Here is a 21,913-nt window from a genome sequence, read left to right on the forward strand (position 1 = left end):
CCTTTGTAGATCAGGCTGACCTCAAACTCACAGAAATTCGCCTGCCTCTGCCTCCCCAACTGCTGGGATTATAGGCATGCACCACTACTCCCTGCTGAGGCTTTATCTTTTTTTTTTTTTAATATTTATATAGTATTCTGCTTGCACAGGAGCCTGCAGGTCAGAAGAAGGCACCAGATTTCATTATAAATGGTTGTAAGCCACCATGTGGTTGCTGAGAATTGAACTCAGGACCTTTGGAAGAACAATCAGTACTCTTAACCTCTAAGCCATCTCTCCAGATCCAACTTTATCTTAATAAAATAAAAATATACAGACCTGCGTATTAGCTCATCAGGTAAAGGCACTTTTCACTAAATTTGTTATCTAAAATCCACATGGTGGAAGCAGAGAACCAACTCATGGAGGTGTTCTCTGACCTCTACATGTGCACTCGGACACAGCCATGCCCATACATGTTTTTTTTAAAAGAATGCATATATAAAACCATATATTATAATTTACATCTTATATATGTGTAATATGTATACTAATAGACCATGTATATAAACACACACACACACAAAGCAAGAGGACCCTGTGTCACCACAGCTAATAGACTGTTGGGGTTGGCCTGATGTGTTTTTATGCTAATTAATAAAAAGGCATCACACCTGGGCAGGGTAAATGAGATAGGCATGGCTAAGGTTCCCAGGCTTGGGGAGACAGAGAAACTCTTAAGAGGAGAGACCCAGAGAAGAAGGGAGAGAAGGTTACACCATCATGGGTTAGGTGGAGGAGAAGCATATGGCCGCCATGGATGGAGGATTTGGCCCAGATGAAGAACATTAGCAAGTATATGGGATCATGGATGGGACGTATCTTGATAGAAATTATTAGAACTAGACGCCATAGGATTGGGACAGGGATCCCATACCTGCCCCAACACAGGAAGTAGTTTAGAGAATTGATATCTGCCCTGCCCCAGGTTAACTAAGGCTATTTTAAAATATTACGGGTGTCTGTGTCTTGATGATTAGCGGGTTAGAAAATACTGCCATAATAATAATAATAATAAACATAATTAGGCTGTACTCATAAACAAACAAGTGGTGCTCAACGTGGAGCAACAACAGACGTGGGGCAATTGTTAGGCAATACTGATAAATTAACTATAATAATAGACCGATAAAAAACAATAGACTGATGGTATCAAGGGTATGGTAGAAGAACAGACACAATATGCATGCCCTTCATGCCCATAAAGGCAATGCTCTAACTGTCCTGCTGGGAATAAAGCTATTCCAGAACAAATCTGATTCCTTTCACTATTAGATTATTGAAATAATGGTCCCCAAGAAATTGAAATTTCCTCCAGAAATCTCATGCTAGAGGAAGAGCTGAAGCCTGGTGCTAACAAAGAAAAGCAATCTGTCTCCAAGAAGACATGACACAGTTTTGACTTGTTGAAGCACCTTGCAGGAGACTGAAGTCTAAATAATGGTGGGCCAATGATGGGCAGGGCCACACTAAATAATGGTGACTGGGACTGCTTAGGTTACGCTTGTATCTTGCCTTCCACTTAAACCTTAGCCTCATGTCATGAACCCAAGAATGGATTTGGGGGTGTAGTCACTGGACCTCTCTGTTCCTTTCCCCAATGTGTCCACACTGAATAAATCTTCCTCTGCCTTTTACTATTTAGTTGGCTTATCGTAGGTAGGTGTTAAGCTTAGGCTGTTAGGGGCAGGTTTTGACTCTAACAGTTTGAGCCATGGGTAGGAGAAAAGACATATTTTGCCCATTAGCCACTCACAGCATGGAGACTCCAGGAGAGACCAGGCAGCGCCACTCAGCGGTTGAGACACTTTAATACAGAGATCTGTCTTCTCACTTCAGCCAGCACTGAGTACTGCCTAGTTCTACTGTGTGAAGCAGAGCAGTACAGGTTTTGCCTTCCTGTTTAGGCTCCCTGGACCTATCTGGGCTCTTCCAGAACCATCTCAGCAACTGCCACCTAGTGACTGGCTTATCTTTTGGAGTTCCTTGGAGCCACTGAGGTTCTGTTGAATTATTTTAGCTGCTGTGCCATTTCTTTGACAGGCCTTGTCAATTTGGAAGCTCCTGTGAGAAAATTTGGAGTTCTGCTGTATGACTTGGGTGTCTGTCACATGAAAGGAAGGTTGAAATGCATTAGGCTTTTGGAGCACTGAGCCACTGGAGCCTTGCAGAAGAGATGGCTACTGTGATTTATACAACCATGGAAAATACTATCCTTACTACGGGAAAAACTTAATTGGCGCAAAGAGTTCCTGAAAATAACTGAGCAGCAAACCCTTGACCACTTCCTTTCCCATTTTCTACTTAGCACACACTGAAATTACTGTTCCTGAGATGCCTGATTTAAATGTGGTTGTGAGGGCATTTGGGAATGACCTTTGGACTATGTTAATATATAAGAGCTTTTGCCTCTATTTGTTTTCCTCCTCCTTTGAAAATAATTAACAGCTGACTATAGATTTAGGGACTGAAGAAAAACTGGCCATGTAGGACTTTACCAGAGACCGGCCTAATTAAAATGTTAACAGAAATGTTAATTTTCCGCTTTCTTCCAGGTGGAATGGTTTGGGTCTGGTGCTTTCAAATGTTAATTCTGGAAACTGAGGCAGAGAAAACAAACAAACTTTATTCCAATATTCAAAAGAAATGAGTGCTCTTCTAAAATAATTATTTTAGAGTCAACAGAAATCTAAATTTTTTTTCATCTAAAATATTTTACTGAAAGCAGTTTACTTAAAAAAAAATTCATTGGCACCAAAATAAAAGTTTTGTTAAATTATAAAATTTAGTATTGACTATAGAGTTTTTTGTTTTGTTTTGTTTTGTTTTTTTTGAGACAGGGTTTCTGTGTGTATCCTTGGCTGTCCTGGACGCGCACTGGAGACCAGGCTGGCCTGGAACTCACAGGGATCCACCTGTCTCTGCCTCCCCAATGCTGGGACTAAAGGCGTGCGCCACCATACCCAGCTACTTTTTTTTTAAAACAGTGAAGGCTAACAGAAAATTAGGCTTAAAAAAAAAAAAGCCTCTGAGGTGGTTTTGCAAGTAATAACTGGTGCTTGTTGCCAAACTTAACAACCTGAGTTCTATTCCCATTCCCAACCCACAGGTGTCAGAAGAAAACAACTCCCACAACTCCTCTGACCGTTAAAGGTGCTGAATCCCATATATAGATAAATAAACCAAAAAAGTTGATACTTTTACTAAATGCACAAAAATCTTTTTATTTTTTAATAGGCATACTTAAAATGAAAAAAAAATTAAATTAATTTTTGGATTGGGCCAGGTGGTGGTGGCGCACACTTTTAATCTCAGCACTCAGGAGGCACAGGCAGGCAGATCTCTGAGTTCAAGACCAATCTGGTATACAAACTGAGTCCAGGACAGCTAAGGCTACACAGAAGAAACCCTGTCTCGAAAAACATAATAACAACAACAACAGCAACAATTTTTGGATTGGTTTGTGTGCAAATACAGTGGTCCAAATAAAATATAGGTAGTATGTGTACATGTCAATGTAGAGATGGAGTAATTTTGGGAAAATTGCTAACAGATAATACATTTTATTGTAATATTATAAGATGGAACTTTTTGAGCCAGGCATGGTAGCGCACACCTTTAATCCCAGTGCTTGGGAGGCAGAGGCAGACAGATCTCTGTGAGTTTGAGGCCAGCTTGGTCTACAAAGCAAGTCCAGGACAGCCAGGTCTCCACAGAAAAACCCTGTCTCAGGGGGGAAAAAAAGATTGAACTTTTTTTGTTTGTTTGTTTTTCGAGGTAGGGCTTCTCTGTGTAGCCTTGACTGTCCTAGACTCACTTTGTAGACCAGGCTGGCCTTGAACTCACGGTGATCTGCCTGCCTCTCCCTCCTAAGTGTTGGGATTAAAGGCATGTGCCACCACGCCCGGCTGAGATTGAACCTGTGTATATATGTTGAAAATTATCAAAACTTTATTATTAAATAGCTGCTTGTTTTCTGCAGACTCTTATTATTTTTTTGTGCATGGGTCTTTTGCCTGCATTTATGTCTGTGCATCACATGTGTGCAGTGCCCCCAGAGGCCAGAAGAGTGTTGGGTCCCCTGGGAATGAAGTTACACACAGTTGTGAGCCGCTATGTGTATCCTGGGGATTGAACCCAAGTCTTCTGAAAAATCAGCCAGTGCTCCTCGTGACCAGTAAGCCCCAGCCTCATTTTCTGCTGATTCTTACAGAACCAGCAAACTTTCTTTACATGTAGGGCCTGGAACTGAAGTTACAGTCTTGAGCTGCCACACAAGTGCTGGGAATTGAACCAGGCCCTCTAGAAGAGCAGCCAGTTCTCTTAACTGCTGAGTCATCTCTCCAGCTCCTATCTCCACAGCTTTATGTTAAAGCATTTTACTTTTTCTGTCTTGTTTTTCCACACAAGGTTTCTCTGTGTAACAGAGTCCTAGCTGTCCTGGACTCACTCTGTAGACCACGCTGGCCATGAACTCACAGTAATCTGCCTGCCTCTGCCTCCCGAGTACTGGGATTAAAGATCGGTGCCACCACACCTGGCTCTTTTTGTTTGATTTTTAGACAAGGTTTCTCTGTGTAGCTCTGGCTGTCTTGGAACTCACATTCATTACATTAGAAGCATTTCTTCTTTTCTTTTTAAAGGTCTATTTATTTATTTACTATAATGTATATAGCGCTCTATCTATATGTACATCTGCAAACCAGAAGAGGGCACCAGATCTCATTATAGATGGTTGTGAGCTACCATGTGGTTACAGGGAACTGAACTCAGAACCTCTGGAAGAGCAAACAGTGCTCTTAACCTTTGAGCCATCTCTCCAGGCCCCTAGAAATATTTTTAAAATATTTTATTTAATTTTAATTTGTGTACATTGGTGTGGGGGTATCAGATCTTGGAGTTACAGACAGTTGTGAGCTGCCATGTGGGTGCTGGGAACTGAACCCAGGTTCTTTGGAAGAGCAGGCAGTGCTCTTAACCACTGAGCCATCTCTCCAGCCCTAGAAACATTTCTTAATGAATACATTTAATAAAGTTAAGAAAATAAAGTTAGAAATCATTTCCTTAAAAGAGGGAAGGGGGATAAAAAGAGATGCTGATCAAAGAGAGCATAGTTTCAGTCAGACTAAGAAATAATACCTAGTAATTTCTGCAGTATTCACTATAATAATGGTGCATTCTATTTTTTTAAAACTTCTTTGCAAGGTCAAGGTTCAGCTAAGTATGTTTATATTTTAAGGATTTTCTCTAGCTGGTTGTTGTGGTGGCGCATGCCTTTAATCCTAGCACTTAGGAGGCAGAGGCAAACAGATCTCTGTGAGTTCGAGGCCCACCTGGTCTACAAAGCAAGTCCAGGACAGCCAAGGCTACACAGAGAAACCCAGTCTGGAAAAAAAAATATTTTATTTATTTATTTTTAGACAGAGTCTTACTATGTAGTCCTGACTGGCCTGGAATTCCCTACATAGATCAACCAGGCTGTCTTTGAGGCACCTGTCTCTACGTCCCAAGTACTGAGGTTAAAGCATGTCCCTGCACACCTGGTAAGATTTATTTTTTTAACTATGTGTGTCTATGTGGGGTATGTGCGTGTGAGCGCAGTATCCCATGGAGGCCGGTCCCCTGAAGTTGGATTTACAGGAAAATGTGAGAAGCCTGCCTTAGTGCTGGGAGATGGACTCCATCCAGTTTTTTACAAAAGCAGTACATTTTCTGAACAACAGCACTTTCTCTACAGCCTTTTCTTTTATTTAGGGTTTTTTTTATATGCACATTAGTGTTTTGCCTGTATGTATGTCTGTGCAAGGGTGTCAGATCCCCTGGAACTAGTATTACAGATAGTTGTTAGCTGCTATGTAGGTGCTGGGAATTGAACCCAGGTCTTCTGGAAGAGTAGCCAGTGTTCTTAACTGCTGAGCCATCTCTTCAATCCCTACCTCTACAGCTTTAGACAGGGTTTCTCTGTCTAGCCTTGGTTGTCTTGGAACTCATTCTGTAGCCCAGGCTAGAGATCTGGCTGACTCTATTTCTTAGGTGCTGGAATTTAAGGCAAACACTGCTATGCCCAGCTTTACTTAAAGTATTTTGAATGACCATTTATAAGCAACTATTTTTATGTGAATCTGGTATATTTAGTACCATACATATCTATGATTAGGCATGTATGGAGCTGTGAGTATGAACTTAATACGTGATGTAAATATTTGCAGACTGGAGAGATGGCTCAGTTGGTAAAGGGCCTGCCACACAAATATGAAGACCTGAGTTTCGATTTCCAGAACCCATGTAAAAAGCTGGGTATGGAAATGCATACTAATAACCCCAGCCTTGGGCTGGGAGAATATGGAGGTTGGTGGGATACATATCATATTTCTGAAGCTCATTTGTAAATCAGACTGGTCAAATTGACAAGCTTCAAGTTCAGAGAGAAGTCCTACTCAGAACCAAAAAAGAAAAAAGAAAAAAGAAAAGAAAAGAATGAGAACAATCTGGGAAAATCCAAGGTCCACCCTGGCCTATATAGTGGTTTGAATAGATATGGCCCCATAGCACATGTGTTTGAATGCTTGGCCCGTAGGGAGTGGCACTATTAGTAGTAGGTGTGGTTTTGTTGGAGAAGTGTGTCACCGTGAGGGCAGGCTTTGAGGTCTCCTACTCTCAAGCTACATCCAGTGTGATACACAGTCTCCTTCTGCTGCCTGAGGATCAACTCTCAGTTCCTTCTCCAGCACCATGGCTGCCTGGATGCTGCCATGCTCCCCATCACGATGATAACAGACTAAATCTCTGAAACTGTAAGCCAGCCCCAAGTATTGTTTTGAGTTCCAGGACAGCCAGGGCTACACAGAAAAACCCTGTCTTCAAAAACAAACAACCAAAAAAAGAGTAGCCTTAGGCATGGTGTTTCTTCAGAACAATAAAACCCTAAGACAGCCTACATATAAGCACGCACACACTCACTCTGCAGAGCTAACAGCATATAAATTCAGCACATGCAAAAGTGACCAGAAGTGTTCTCTTACTAATGAAATTCTTTTGACCTTTTTGGTATTTTAACTCAGCACTACTAAGATTAAAAACAAATCTGCCACTTGGGCAATCCTGCTATCAGAAACTTGCCTTAATAAATATTTTGTTACTGTACATGAGATACTCTGCACAGCAGTACAAGTTACCTAAACATGTACGGTCTAATATTTCAAGTTTTGTCAGTGCTATAGACCTTTCAACCTACTGAGCCAAAGGTTCCAAGTTTTGGTTCAAAGGGAGCTGAGTTACCGTACAGAGCACTTGTAAACAGTGCTGCTATTGTGCTTATATGTATTATATAGGTCTCTTAAGGTATAAAGTACAGGAGAATATTTTACCAACCAGAATTCTTAGTGGTGTTAACTGTTCCCAGGCTTGTTTATGTGTTCCTAATTGTATTCCGACTATTCTCTAAGCCGAGATAACGACATCTTGTAACACCTTGCATTCCAAACTGCCCAATAATTTTAAAGGCATTAGATATTTGCTAGCTAAGGAGCTCGTCTCCTATAGTACTTAATTTTCTAACCAGTTTTCTTTAAATGTTTGCTCTCATTGATTGTGTTTTTTTAAATCTTTATAACTGTTGTTTGTTAATATTCTACAGAGGTACAATTTCTAACAAAAGAACCTGAGCAATGGGTTTTTTCCCCCTTAATTTCAAATTTACACTTATTTGCATGTGTACATCTGCATCCACACAGGCAGGCCAGAGGACTCCTTGCAGGAGTTGGTTCTTTCCTATCACATGCTTTCTAGGAATGAACTCCAGCTGTCGAGACTTTGTGGCAAGCACCCTTACTTGATGAGCCATTTCACCGGCCCCTTAAAAAAACTATTTTTTATTACATGGTGTGTGTGTGTGTGTGTGTGTGTGTGTGTGTGTGTGTGTAGCGTGAATGTGTAGGGAGGTCAAAAGACAACTTTCAGGAGGCAGTTCTTTCCTTCCAACATGTGGGTTCTGGGAACTGAACTCAAGTTGCTTGGCTTAGCAACAAGTACCTCTACTAACTGAGTCCTCTCACCAGCCCCTGAGCGATATTTTTGAGATAATGGAAAATCACCCACAGGACAGCCAGATAATGGAAAATCACCCACAGGACAGCCAGAATTAAAGTGAAGAATTAACTCCAAGCCAACCTGACCTAAGAGCCACTCCTTCTAAATCTCTCACTTGCTTCAAATTGGATATGGAGGATTTTATTGGCACTAAGTCCTTGACAGCAGTCACTTACTGCTTGCCCTACAACATGGCAACAGATCAGACCAAACAGGACAAGCCTTATCCTGGCATGAGAAGCAGATGAGATAAAACCATCATATGCACTAGCCAGGCATGGTGCTGCACACCTGTAATCCCAGCACTCTGGGAGGCAGAGGCAGAGACAGGCAGATCTCTGTGAGTTCAAGGACAGCCTGGTCTACAAAAAAACAAAACAACAAAAACAAACAAACAAGTCTAAGACAGCCTAGGCTGTCTTTAAAAACCCACAAACAAACAAACAAACAAACAAACACAAAAACCACCAGATGATTAAGTGGTGATGTTTTCAAGATAATGTGGGAAAGTGGGGAAGTTGTCAGAATAAACTAAAGTTTCCTGAGCATGGTGCTGTCTATAATCTCAACATTCAGGAGGTTGAAGCAGAATCTCAAATTTGAGGTCAGTCCAGGCTCCACACAGAGACCCCATTTCAAAGTCAACAATAAAAGGAAACACTTCCAAAGGTGACTAAATCCAAGTTTCAAAAAGTTGGACATAGTGGTAGTGCACACCTTTAATCCCAGCACTTGGTAGGCAGAGGCAGGTGGATCTCTGTGAGTTTGGGGCCAGACTGGTCTACAAAGAGAGTTCTGGGACAGCTAGAGCTACACAGAGAAATTCTATGGAGGTGGGGGGGGGGGTCCAGTACTTGAGAAGTAAAAGCAGGTGGAGTTCTAGGCTAGCTTGATCTATAGTGAGTTTCAGACCAGCCAGGGCTGCATAATGAGATCCCCCCACCCAAAAAGACAAAAGAAAAGATGTTTTGATGCACAGGGTTTACCTGACACCCTACTGTGGATAGTATACTGTGTTTCTATCTGTTTCAGACACAGGCATATTTCACCATGTGACTGAGATATTAGAACAAAGAGTAAGGAAATGTAGTGTCTTGCCAGGAGTCAAGATATTCTAAAGAAGCACTTGTTGCCCTCCTTTTTGCTATCAAACTATTGAAAAAGCTGTACCCAAGGAACTTGTAGCAACAATGTAGGGAAATGAAAGAGGGACACTTTTTTTTTTTTTGGTTTTTCGAGACAGGGTTTATCTGTGTACCCTTGGCTGTCCTGGACTCACTTTGTACACCAGGCTGGTCTTGAACTCACAGCGATCCGCCAGGCAGGCCTCCTGAGTGATGGGATTAAAGACATGCGCCATCGGGCTAGAGAGGTGGCTCAGAGGTTAAGAGCACTGGTTGCTCCTCCAGAGGTCCTGAGTTCAATTCCCAGCAACCACATGGTGGCTCACAGCTATCTATAATGTGATCTGGTGCCCTCTTCTGATGTCCAGGCATATATTGTAGTCAGGACAACGTATACATAGTAAATAAATAAATATTAAAAAAAAAAAGACATGCGCCATCATACCCGGCTAAAATTTGTATTTTTAGCACGCATATATTTAACATATTTTAGTGTGTGTGTATGTGTGTGTGTGTTGTGTTAAGATTAAGCCAGCCAGGCTGGGCGTGGTCCAGGACAGCCAAGGCTACACAGAGAAACCCTGTCTCAAAAAAACAAAGACAAAAAACAAAAAAAGATTAAGCTAGGCATGGTGGCATATACTTTTAATCCCACCACTCAGGAGGTAGAAGCTGGTAGATCTCTGAATTTAAGGCCAGCCTGGTCTACACAATGAGTTCCAGGACAGTCAGAGCTACAAAGAGAGACCCTGTCTCAAGGGGGAAAAGAGATTATAATATAATTATAGCATTTTCCCTCTTCCCTTTCCTTCTTCAAACCCCTCCCATATAGACGTCAACCCCTGCATTTAAATTCATGGCCTTTTTCTTAAAAGTTGTTACTGGTTTTTTGTTTGTTTGTTTGTTTGTTTTTAGGGCAGGGTTTCTCTGCCTACATGTCTGTCTGTGTACTACATGCATGCCTGGTGCCCATAGAGGCTAGAAGAGGGCACCAGGATCACCGGGCCTGGAATTGCTCCTGGGAGTCAAAGGAGGGCCCTCTGCAAGAGCTCTTGACCTCTGCGCCATCATCTGTCCAGTCCCTCGGCCCTTTTCTTTGTTGTTACATACATACCACCTATGTACATGTATATGTGCGTATCCTAAATATATCAATACACTGTGTTCAGTCTATATAGTTACTTGTATGTATGCTTTGAGGGCTGACCATTTGGTATTAGACAACCAGTTGGTACACTCTTCCCTGAGGAAGATTATCCAACTCTAAGTCCTCTATTCTCTGTAATTCTTTATCTATAATCAAGGATTCGTGTGCTTTCCCTCTTCCATATTAGTGTTAGCATGTCTACTGGTGGCACCCTTGTTCAGATCATGACTGCTGTATCCTGAATACACAGTCATGTTGGAATTTAATCCTCATTATGTTTAAGAAGTGAGACCAGGTGGTGCCTGAGAGGTGATGAGAGCCCCGCACTCATGAATGGCTTAATACCATTCACGTGACTAATGGATTAATGGGTTGTCTGCAGCTGTCTGCTCTAAGAGACCAGTCTGGCTATGACTCCATGGTACTATGCTCTAAGGGGCTCTGCCAGCAGAAGATCATTACCCTATAGCTCATACCACTCTAGAACTTCAATTTATGTCAACAGCAGAGGCAAAAACAAGGAGTAAAGGATGTAATATAGGAGATATCCATACACACTCGGTTAGAGCAAAAGAGATACACCTACTGTAAGGACATGGATGCAACAGGCCACATTACAATTAAAAACAAAAACAACTTTGAAGCCAGGCTGTGGTGGTGCACACCTGTAATCCCAGAACTTGGGAGACAGAGGCAGGCAGATCTCTGTGAGTTCCAGGCCAGTCTGGTCTACAAATGGAGTCCAGGACAGCCAAGGCTACACAGAGAAACCCTGTCTTAAAACAAAACAAAACAAAACCAAAAAACCCAAACAAACAAACTCTCAAAAAACCAAGGGGAAAAACAAAAGAACCTCCTAATTTTACAGTATTGGTTCAAAGGATCCTTTCAATAGTTTAGACAGGCTGGTATGCTGGTATGGAACTGTCTCAATTTAAGACATATGTTCTGATTTGTGAGAAAATGTTCCTTTCCATTTAAAGCTTTGCTATGCAAAGTCCCCAGTGAGAATGACACTCTCCCTTACAGTGGGGGTCACTCAGCAATTTGCCAACACAACACCCACTTGCATTCAGTCGACAAAAGTACTTTGACTACCTGACATACCCAACATGAGGAAGCATTAACTTTTCCTTTTCCACATTCAAACTGTGACACATTAAGTGGAAACCATTTTAAAATACCACTTTTTTGTTTTTTCATTGTTGTTGTTGTTTTGAGACAGGGTTTCTCTGTGGAGCCTTGGCTGATCTGGACTTGCTTTGTAGACCAGACTGGTTTTGAACTCACAGCAATCCACTGGCCTCTGCCTCTCGAGTACTGGAATTACAGGCATGCAGCATCACGTATAGCCTAAAATACCAGGGTTTTTTTTTTGTTTTTCGAGACAGGGTTTCTCTGTGTAGCCTTGGCTGTCCTGGACTTGCTTTGTAGACTAGGCTGGCCTCGAACTCACAGCGATCCACCTGCCTCTGCCTCCAGAGTGCTAGGATTAAAGGTGTTGCACCACCATGCTCTACAAAATACCAGTTCTTAATAGCAGCATCCGGGCAAAACTCCAAACACACAAGAGTGTCCTTTATGGTTAAGGATCTCATAGATCAAACAAGCTGATGGGAGGGAATGTAGAAGCTCCTACCAGAGTGACATTTAACCTTCCATTTAGCAACCCATACTGATTGTTAGACCTAGAAGACCATGTTCTTCAAAGAAAGAGCACACAGAAAATCTTCAGCCACAAGGACTTTCCACAGCAAGACTGAAACCACAAGGTAGGCCTGCTGTGCTCAAGGATGAGTTGGTAACTACACAAATATGCTGCACTGACTAGGGGAGATAAGGAGTAGGAAGCAGGCTGTGATCAAAGTTGGACTCCTTCCTGTGGGCTGGCTACAAAAGTATATTCCATCACCCGTGCAACTGTGTCCCAAACATGCCATCTACAGTCATTCACATCTCCAAATGCCAGGTCACAAGATCTACGAAGAGGCAGGAGGCCAGACACAATACTAACCATGATATAATTCAGGTTTGGAAGAAACAAATACTCAAGACAAATGAAAAAGTTAGCAACAGACTGGCCACTCAGTACCAGCAGGACTTTTGTTTCACTTCTTAGACTATCAGTGACAGAAATGAACAGAGAGAAAAGGATTCTTAGAGGTGAAGAGTCCTAACTTCCACAATTTCCTCCCAAAAAGTTTGTAAGCCCATGGAAGAAGACAGCTGGTAGGCCTGAGGGTCTCATCTAGAGATAGGGCAATCAACTCCGCAGTTCAGAAACTTCACAACATAAATTAAAAAACAAACAAAAACCCAACCTTTTCTGTCCTCAACAGGGACTGTGCAAACCCTCACAAACCTGTCAAGGACACCTGGGGGGGGGAGGGGAGTCTTTGTTTCCAAAGACCTTAATTAAGACCTGGCTTATAACAGAGGGCAACTTTAACCTACTATGTACACTGCATAACTAACATATTCTAGGGGAAGCAACAACACCAAGAACTTTAATGCCAGAAATGCCACTGAGTCACTGAGCCTATATAGACGATAACCGCTAAGGCTATCCACACCAAAAAGAGCTACAAAGAGTTAAGCTTCAGAAATCTAGAACCAGAGTTATTTCCCATAGAAACCCTGATAAGGCTACCTTGGAAACAAAGCGCATTCCACAGTAAGCAAACAGCCCACATTAGGGTCACTTGGTCCCTGATATGTTCAGTCCCTGATATGTTCTGGGTCACATACCGCAAGCCTGGATTTTTCTGGTTGCTCTTTTTGTGCTTCCCCTGAATGTAACACTAACATCTTCACCAACTACCCTTTCCTCTGTGGTCTAAGCAGTCAGCAGTGACAGGCCTAAGCCACAGTTTCGGCTGAAAGTAGCTGGAAGTCCTTAAATGTCCTTCACAGGATGTGAGATGTGGCTTTCATGATACAGTGGCCAAACAGAGCCACATCCCTGTGGCTGGCAGATGGAGCGCTGACAAGGTGAACCTTAGAGAAGCCATGATGGCTGCTTTAGATGAAATCCAGTTGCTCACAATATCTGTCTGCAGAGGTAAGGCAGCTGACCAAAGCAAATCTGAGGTTGCTACTTCACCAGGCCAAGGGACCCCAGATCAGGGAATAGGTAGCAATCACATGGCAGCATCATTATAGGGCAACAGTGCAGGACAGCCCCACCAGAGCCTCACTGATGCTGGCAGTGCAGACTTGGGCCACAGTTGTTAAGAGGCCCTCACACGGAGGTACTGGAAGCAGAACTTACACTTTGTTAGACTCTTGTCCCATTAATTTCATATCAAGTCATTTAAACTGTGTAGTTACTGACTTCCCAAAACATAACCCTAAAGAGTTGAGGAAGAAGCTGCAGCAGACTGGTTCCAGATCCTGAAGGCACGTCATACACTGTGACACCAGGCCCCTCAGAGAAGCTCTCAACTGTGCCAGAAGCACTTCAGAGCACTCTCAGACAGAACACACAACAACAGGTCTGCCCTTAATTGCCTGTAATGTCCCTTAGAATACTACTTGAGAATTAGATTTATTTCATTTTAGAGACAGCATCTTAGTATCTTGTACATGCTGGCTTTGAGCTTCTGTGTTCAAACAATCCTCTTGCAGCCTATTCCCTCTATGGCTGGGAACGGATGATGTACCCAGGCACAGAGAGGGCCCTTTTCTCTAGTTATATAGGTCCCTATCACCGTTCTAAGATTCTCTGAGAAGAGGAACTTATGAAGACGTCACTGCTACAGCATGTAGTGCAGTGACAGGTGCAGGGTAGAGGCAAGAATGGCCTGCCAGGCAATGGAGGTCTCCTGTTTCCCCAGTGTCCTCTTCCTTAGAAATAGGAAAGGTCTCACTAGTTTAAAAGCTATAGGTTTTACCTAAGGATACCTTCCAATACCTCAACTACTGAAAGCACGTATCAAATAATTAGCAAGAGGGCTGTGGGGTCCATGTGTAGCTCAGCGGGAGAGCATTTGCCTAGCATGTTTAAAGCCCAGGGATCAATTCCCAGTACAAGAAAGTAAATACATAAAGCAAAAAATATAGAAATAACTAGTAGGACAGGGTGTTGAAATGGCTCAGTGGGTAAAGTGCTGGCCACAGAAACGTGACTATTGATCCCTGGAATGTACATAAAAATGGAAGGAGATAATTAACTCTACAGAGAGCTGTGGCAAAACAGTAATAAATAAAATTTAAAATGATTAGCAAGAAAATAACTTGCGATTAACGGGTACTTTTAACCTGTTTTAGCTAAAAAGCACCAACTCCTTCACAGTAACAAAAAGCAGACAAACGCCTGGCATTCCAGGGCTCTTCTGTGTGTCTCTGACTTAAGACCCTGGGTCCCTCACCTGCTTAGTTCTGAGTGTAGATATGCCAAATCTTCAAGGACTCTGTCTACAAGCTGATGATAGCTACCCCACTTCATGTTCCTTCAAGGCTAAAGGCACAAACAGTAACTAGCCATCTTCCTGTCAGCTTTGATGATGTTCTGCTCCAAACCCACAGAAAGCACCTTAAGTCTCCAGTTGTCCTAACCCCACAGACAGACAGATCACCCATGATGAGGTCACCCTGGCAGCAGGAAGACTCATCTCAGGGGAACTGAACTGTCTTCTCAGCACCTTGCAGAACCAGAACTGAGATAATCATCAACCAGACCACACTGTGACCAAGACTACTTAATTATGCATACCTCTTGCCCCTAGCTAATACTGCTTAAACCTAAAGCTCATGTCAGTGCATTCTCATCTGTTCTTCTCCCCAGCCCCACCCCCAGAAAGAATCTCTGTGTAGTCCTGGCTGTCCTGGACTTGATTTGTAGACCAGGCTGTCCTCGAACTCAGAGATCCACCAGCCACTGCCTCCCAGAATGCTGGGATTACAGGTGTGCGCCACCAGGTCTAGTGCCCCTAGCTAATTCTGCTTAAACCTAAAGCTCATATCAGTGCCCTGAAGATGGGTTTAAATGCTTACTTTTCTTTCTTTTTAAAGATTTATTTATTTTTTAAAAATTTATTTTAAAATTTATTTATTATTATGTATACAGTGCTCTGCCTGCATATACACTCACAGGCTAGAAGAGGGCACCAGATCACATTATAGATGGTTGTGAGCCACCATGTGGTTACTGGGAATTGAACTTAGGACCTCTGCAAGAACAGTTAGTATTCTTAGCCACTGAGCCATCTTTCCAGCCACTACTGTTTACTTTTCATCTCCCCTAATGGCCATTTTGATTATACACTCCTTTTGTGACCTCCCATACTTCTGTTTACAGCCCCCACCCAACAGAGTTTCCTCTGTGTAGCTCTGGCCTTCCTGGAACTGGTTCTGTAGACCAGGCTGGCCTCAAACTCAGACACCTGCTTGCCACGGCCTCCTGAGTGTCAGGATTAAAGTATTAAAGGCATATACTACCATGCCTGACTTGTTTGCTTCCTTAAGGGTCAAGTGGCTGGACCTGGTATGCTGAAATCTAGAGTTGGGCCTCTGACCTAGGACTCTGATTACAGGCATATTCCAGGATAAAGAAAAGCTTTGACATTAAAGAGTAGTGCTACAAGTATCTGAAAGATTGGGATGCAGAGCCTGGAAAGCTGCTACACTTCCCAGATAGAAGGCCAGAACTGAGAGAGGCTCAGGAAGGGTAAGGGCATGCTAAAACTCTTGAAGCTAGATACAGTGACACACAAAACATCTGTAGGAACTACAAACACCTGCAACACTGTCCTCAAAGAAAAATGAAAAGAATGACAGAACTGACTCTAAACTGGTCTGTGCAGATGTTCAGAAGGAAACAATGCCGGCTGGAAGAGCCTCTGGCTAGTGGCTGGGCTTCTAACCCCTGTGGCTCCATCACAGGGCTAACCAAGTCGGTGGCAGAGTAAACAGTCATTTACCAACTCCCTCCTCTGCTCAGGTCAACCACGAGTAGAAACTAAAGTATTTAAAGCCAGGCACATAGAAAATGCAAATATGGGGCTAGAGAGATGGCTCAGTGGTTAAGAGTACTGACTGCTCTTCCAGAGTCCTGAGTTCAATTCCCAGCAACCACATGGTGCCTCACAACCATCTATAATTAAATTTGGTGCCCTCTTCTGGCACTTAGGTGTACATGCAGATACAACATTGTATACATAATAAATCTTTTAAAATGCAAATATGAAGTGAAGAGACAGAGGCAGTGACCATGGCGACTTATTGTCTTTATGCTTCTAGAGCTCCACTTCCCAGTTCTCTCTCCCTCTCCAAACTCTAGGCCCATCTAAGACCTGAAACACACACACATACTGAACAAATACTACATATGAGCTCATATATATATATATATATATATATATATATATATATATATATATATAAAATTCAACCAAATTCCCTCATAATTTCCTAAAAACCTCTTCAAAAGTGTTAAGGACTCTATGTGTATGTATTGTATCTTTGTCAAACGGTTTTTACTTACAAAAACACCAGTCACCAAAGTCAGGAATTCACTGGTTGCAGGGAACACTTGAGTAATCAATGTCAAATGAACTAAGAGCTTTCTTTCCTTTTAAACTTATTTTTACTTATGTTCATTGGTGTTTTGCCTGTATGTATGTCTGTTTGAAGGTGTCAGAAGGCCTGGAACTGGAGTTACAGCCAGGTGTGTGCTAATGGATGGGTGCTAGGAATTGAACCCAGGTCCTCTCGAAGAGCACACAGTGCTCTTACCCACCGAGCCATCATCTCTAAAGTCCTGTGCTTGTCTTCAACGTAAGAGACTGCATATCTGCCTAAAAGCTCGAGTGTCTTAGGCTTTCCATTGCTATGCTAAACACCATGACTTGGGGAGGAACACTTCCAGGTAACAGTCCATCACTGAGGGAGGGCAGGGCAGGAACCTGCACTCAAGCACTGAAGCAGAAGCCATGGAGGAATGCTGCTTACTGGCTTGCTTCTCATGGCTTGCTCAACCTCATTTTTCATACCACCCAGGACCACCTGCCTAGGAGAGGCATACCATACAACTGCCCGTCCCCCTGGGCTGGACTTGTATACAGAGATCAATCAAGAAAATGCCAAACAGACATGCCTACTAGCCAATTTTATAGAAGCATTTTTTTCCTTCAATTAAGAATCCCTCTTCTGTAGCTGGGCGTGGTGGCACACCCCTTTAATCCTAGCACTCAGGAGGCAGAGGCAGGTGGATCTCTGTAAGTATGAGGCTAGCCTGGTCTACAACACGAGTCCAGGACAGACAGGGCTCCGTTACACAGAGAAAAAAACCTGTCTCAAAAACAAAAACAAAAAACCAAAACCAACCAAACAAAAAGGAATACCTCTTCTGGGGAGCTGGAGAAATGACTCAGTGGGTTCAATTCCCAGCATTCACAAGGCAGCTTACAACTGTCTGTAACTCCAGTTTCAAGGGACCCAACACTCCCTCAGAGACATACATGTAGGCAAAACACCAATGGACATTAAAAAGTAATAATACTTTTAAAAAGACATTTAAAAAATTTCCCTCTTCCAAGGTCTTATCTAGGTTTGTGTAAACTGACAAAACCAACCAGCACACTCAGACTTTAGAATTTTCTAAAGATTCATAAAATATCTTAACATAGAGTTAACAAAATATTAAAACTTATCCTGAAAATAAAAACCACAAAGAAAGTGAGCATCAATGCCTTCATGGACAGGCCACTAAAACCCTCAGGGTTTAGAATCGTACTTGTAGCTTCTTCTCAATTCTGGTTACCATGGAACTAATTCACATCAAACTATACTCTTCATAGCACCTTATTTTTTAAAAACACACACAAAAACCTCACAACTAAAACTTCCCTAGTCTTAATTTTATCACGATATGAAGGGGGATTTTTTTTTCTTCTTTCTACAAAGTCACAAGAAAGCACTTGCCTTAGCTGAATGGCTTTACGAAGGCCAAAAGTCAGAAGTGTCTTTTTAAAAACTACACTTAATCTTATCCTAATTAACTTCAAAACAAATGACTTCCCTTTTTACAAACACACCAGAACAGCCACAGCAGCTCCTCCCGAGGCTCCAGGCTGCACCGACTTGAAAAGACGCGCACGAGCCTCGTGAGAACCACCACAACACAGAGCGAGGACCCACAGCCATCCCAGCCGAGCCGAGCGGGTCGCACCGAAAAGGACAAAAGGAACAAAAATGACGGCAGGAACTGCGACCGCGAAGACGCTGCGGAGCCAAGGCGTGAGTTAAGTTTGTGTTCGTCAAGCCTCGGCGGTCAGACCCAGACGCACACGCTGCAGCCAGGCACCAAGAAGCGTGACACCGACCCATGTCACCGACGCGCAGGCTGCCGGCGCCCCTTCCCGGACACGCGCGCCGACCGGCACCGGCTTGGGGGCTCCACGACGTGGCGGGGAGCCGGGCACCTGACGGAAAGATCCCGCGGGGCGTCCCGCCGCCGCTCCTCTCCGCGGCCTGGGCCCGCGGACGGCGCGAGGCGCAGCTGTCAGAGGCCGGGCCCGGCGCACCCACGGGACGCAGCCCCCGCCCGGCCCGCCGCGCACGGACAATGGCGCGGTCCCCGACCCCAGAGCGGCGCCGGCCGTCGAAGACGCCACTGAAGCGTCCCGAGCGCACTCACCTGAGGCGCCGGCTCCGCGCGGCGCAGCGCGGGCCCGCGGGCTGCGGACAGCGCGACGGACGCGCCCATTCATTAGCCGCTTTGTCTGCCCCCGCCACCCCTCCCGCCGCACTAGCCCCGCCGCCCGCGACGCCGCCGGACGCTGCGCCCCTCCCAGGGCCCCGCGCGGGTCGGGGGCGGGGCCCGGGGCGGGGCTGGGACGCGCAGGCGCAGTCCATGCGCACCTGCCCCGCCTTGGGCTGGGCCCAAGGAACCGATGTATGGGCCGGGGCAAGGCAAATGGGGCGGAGCTCGGAAGACTACGCAGGCGCAGTTTCACCTCGCCCCGCCACTCCGGAGGTCAGGTTACCCCGGCGCAGTCTCATGCACTGGGCCCTGTCGCCGGCCTCCTCCGTCAAACCGCGCAAGCGCCATCCGGCGCACCTGCCCCGTCAGGATTGCGCCCCAAGAGTACGCAGGCGCGCTCGCCGCGGCCGTTGGTTGGACTTGCTGCACGTTTGGGAGCGCGCGGCCTCCGCGGTTTCTTCTCTGGGCTTGGCAGTTGCTGGAGGTCCTGCGCTCGCCCAACGGCTGGCCGCGGGGCTTCCGGGCTGTGGTCGAGGCGGGCGCCCTCATGGGGGCGTGTGCGCAGCTTCTTTCGGTAGCCCATGGGTGGAGGCTAGACGCTGCAGGTGCTAGCTGCCCAGAGCCTGGGGCCCTGTTTGGGTAAAAGAAATAAGGTGTTTCTCGTAGAAGGCAATTCAAATTCCTATGCGGATCAAGTATTTTCCGTGGGTAGAATTTGACCCACGGGTCCTTCTCTGATGACACTTAGACCACAGCTTGTTTTTTTTTTGTTTGTTTGTTTGTTTGTTTTTTAATGCAGAAGTTCTGTCCCACACTGGTCTCTCTAGTCTTGCTAGTTTGAGCGCCTTTCTTCTGTGATTTAGGATTATAAATCCCTGCTGGGGGTTAGTGCCTGAGGTCACAGGGTGAAGTCGCTTGCTTGTCCTGATTCACAGTCACTGGTCAGTGGAGATGGTTTGGAATTCCGTGTCTTAGATTCATTCAAGGACAAGGCCTGAAGGGAATGAGCTGTCAGTGCACTGCAGATGGAACCTTTGGCCATCATTGGTCTAGAACTCTGAGCCTATCTTCTGAGTTTTCTCTGCCTTCCATTCAGAGCAGGTGATTTGTGTGGTTGGAGGTGGTGGCTTCCTATCAGTCTAGAAAGGGAACGCCCAGGCAGGCGTGGGTGGAGGTTCTTAGCTGGCGGGTTCCTGGGGTTTCTCCCCAGTAACCTGCCTCGCCTTGTTGTCCTCTTCACGAAAGACTTCAGAAGCCCCAGGAAAGCTGTTGCAGACACGGGTTCTTGAGGCTGGGATAGCTTTTGCCCAGGGTGTCTCATTCCACCTGGAGGCCTCAAGTGGCTTGTTCATACCCCTGCATACTAAAGCACCTGCCCAAACGCTTCACCTGGAGATGGCCCTTCAGGGCCAGGCTGAGAGCCCTCAGTGCTCCTAGCCCTGCCCAAACTGCAGGGGAAGAAGGAAAAGGGAAGGGGAAGTGCAACAAGGCTGCTAGCCTGGTGTGCAAGGAACAGGCTTCCCCATCTGCGCTTTAATCCCACCTTTAAAACCACCACTGTCTGGCTACTTCCTTTTTAGACCTTCTAAGACCCAAACCTGGGATTGCTGGTACCCTCATTGAGGCTTCCTAACCTATTAGCCTAATACAGCTAATCCTCCACAGTCATGCCCAGAGGCTGTTCTAAATTATTCCTCAGTGCTCCTGTGGGCTTGTGTCTCAGGCAGTTAGAGCTCCTGTCTAGTTGATGGCACTAACTCTCACAGGTTTTAACAGGCACCAACCAAAAGGTGTGCATTGAACTCTGGCCAGGATGCTGACCTGTGCTGGGTAGGGGTTTCTAATTCACTCACTCCCTGTCCCATTCCTGCTGCTGAGATTCAGTGAGGCCTCTATTTCCCATCTGAGACACAGAGCAGGTTTGGAAGCATTGTATCCACTACAGCTCCCTGCCCCGATTGTACACCAACCCTGTCTAGATGGGCAGCCAGAGATGGGCCACCCGGATGGTCAAACCACCTAACTGTCCAGCTTTGCTTTTCTTTTGTTCTTTTTTGTTTGTTTTTGTTTTGTTTTGTTTTGTTTTCGAGACAGGGTTTCTCTGTGTAGCCTTGGCTGTCCTGCATTCACTTTGTAGACCAGGCTGGCCTTGAACTCACAGCAATCCGCCTGTCTCTGCCTCCCGAGTACTAGGATTAAAGGTGTGTGCCACCATGCCCAGCTCAGCTTTTATTTATTTTTATTTATTTATTTATTTTGTGGCCAGCTTTTCTAAATGAAGGGTTGATGAAGGGTTGAGAGGCCAGATAACAGGAAGGAGCACAGGTATTCTCCTGGAGAGGGTCTTGGGCTAGGTGTTTCCAGGCTCTTGGCCCCTTGTTCAGAGTAAAATAAAACAGCTAGATGTAAAAAAGAACTTTTATTCTCCTGGCTCAATTGCTGTCTAGGAGGCTTGCTGCCTCTTTCTGCTAACCTAGGTCTAGTCCTGGAAGCTTCTAGCCTCTGTACACTAAGCTAGGCCTAGAATGGTTTCAGCCTCTGAAACTTACTGCTTAATAAGCTCACCCTTACTTGTTCTTTTTCTTCTCCCAGCTGACTTATCAATCTGACCTCTCTTGGCCCCATAATTGTTCTGCTTGGCCTCAAACTAACTCAGCAATCTGCTCTAATTTTCTGGCTCCTTCTCATTCTCTGGCTTTTTCTGCCTTATCCTCTCTCTGTAAAACTATCCTGGTAAAACTGACTCCTCTCTCTCTTTTTCTTTGTGTTGCTCCCTTAAGTAGCTTCCCTTCCCTCTCTGTTCTTATAAGA

General features: G+C 44.7%; 2 protein-coding genes across 2 annotated transcripts in view; one reads left to right on the forward strand and one right to left on the reverse strand.

Moving 5' to 3' along the window:
* ZBED4 (zinc finger BED-type containing 4) overlaps positions 1 to 19,197 on the reverse strand; it is a 43,979-nt gene extending 24,782 nt beyond the window's left edge. The window contains exon 1 of the mRNA XM_084751196.1: positions 19,037 to 19,197. The gene's annotated coding sequence lies outside the window, so the exon portion shown is untranslated. The remainder of the gene's footprint in view (positions 1 to 19,036) is intronic.
* On the forward strand, positions 11,147 to 19,016 carry LOC311579773 (uncharacterized protein; the record flags this gene model as incomplete). Its single annotated transcript, XM_084750616.1, has 2 exons — positions 11,147 to 13,459; positions 18,438 to 19,016. Exons 1-2 carry the CDS (start codon positions 13,424 to 13,426, stop codon positions 19,014 to 19,016), a joined length of 615 nt encoding a protein of 204 aa, XP_084606742.1. The 5' UTR covers positions 11,147 to 13,423.
* Positions 19,198 to 21,913: the final 2,716 nt, after the last annotated feature.

Source organism: Acomys minous, assembly GCF_964271855.1.
Source record: "Acomys minous genome assembly, chromosome: 12".
NCBI classification, from domain to species: domain Eukaryota; kingdom Metazoa; phylum Chordata; class Mammalia; order Rodentia; family Muridae; genus Acomys; species Acomys minous.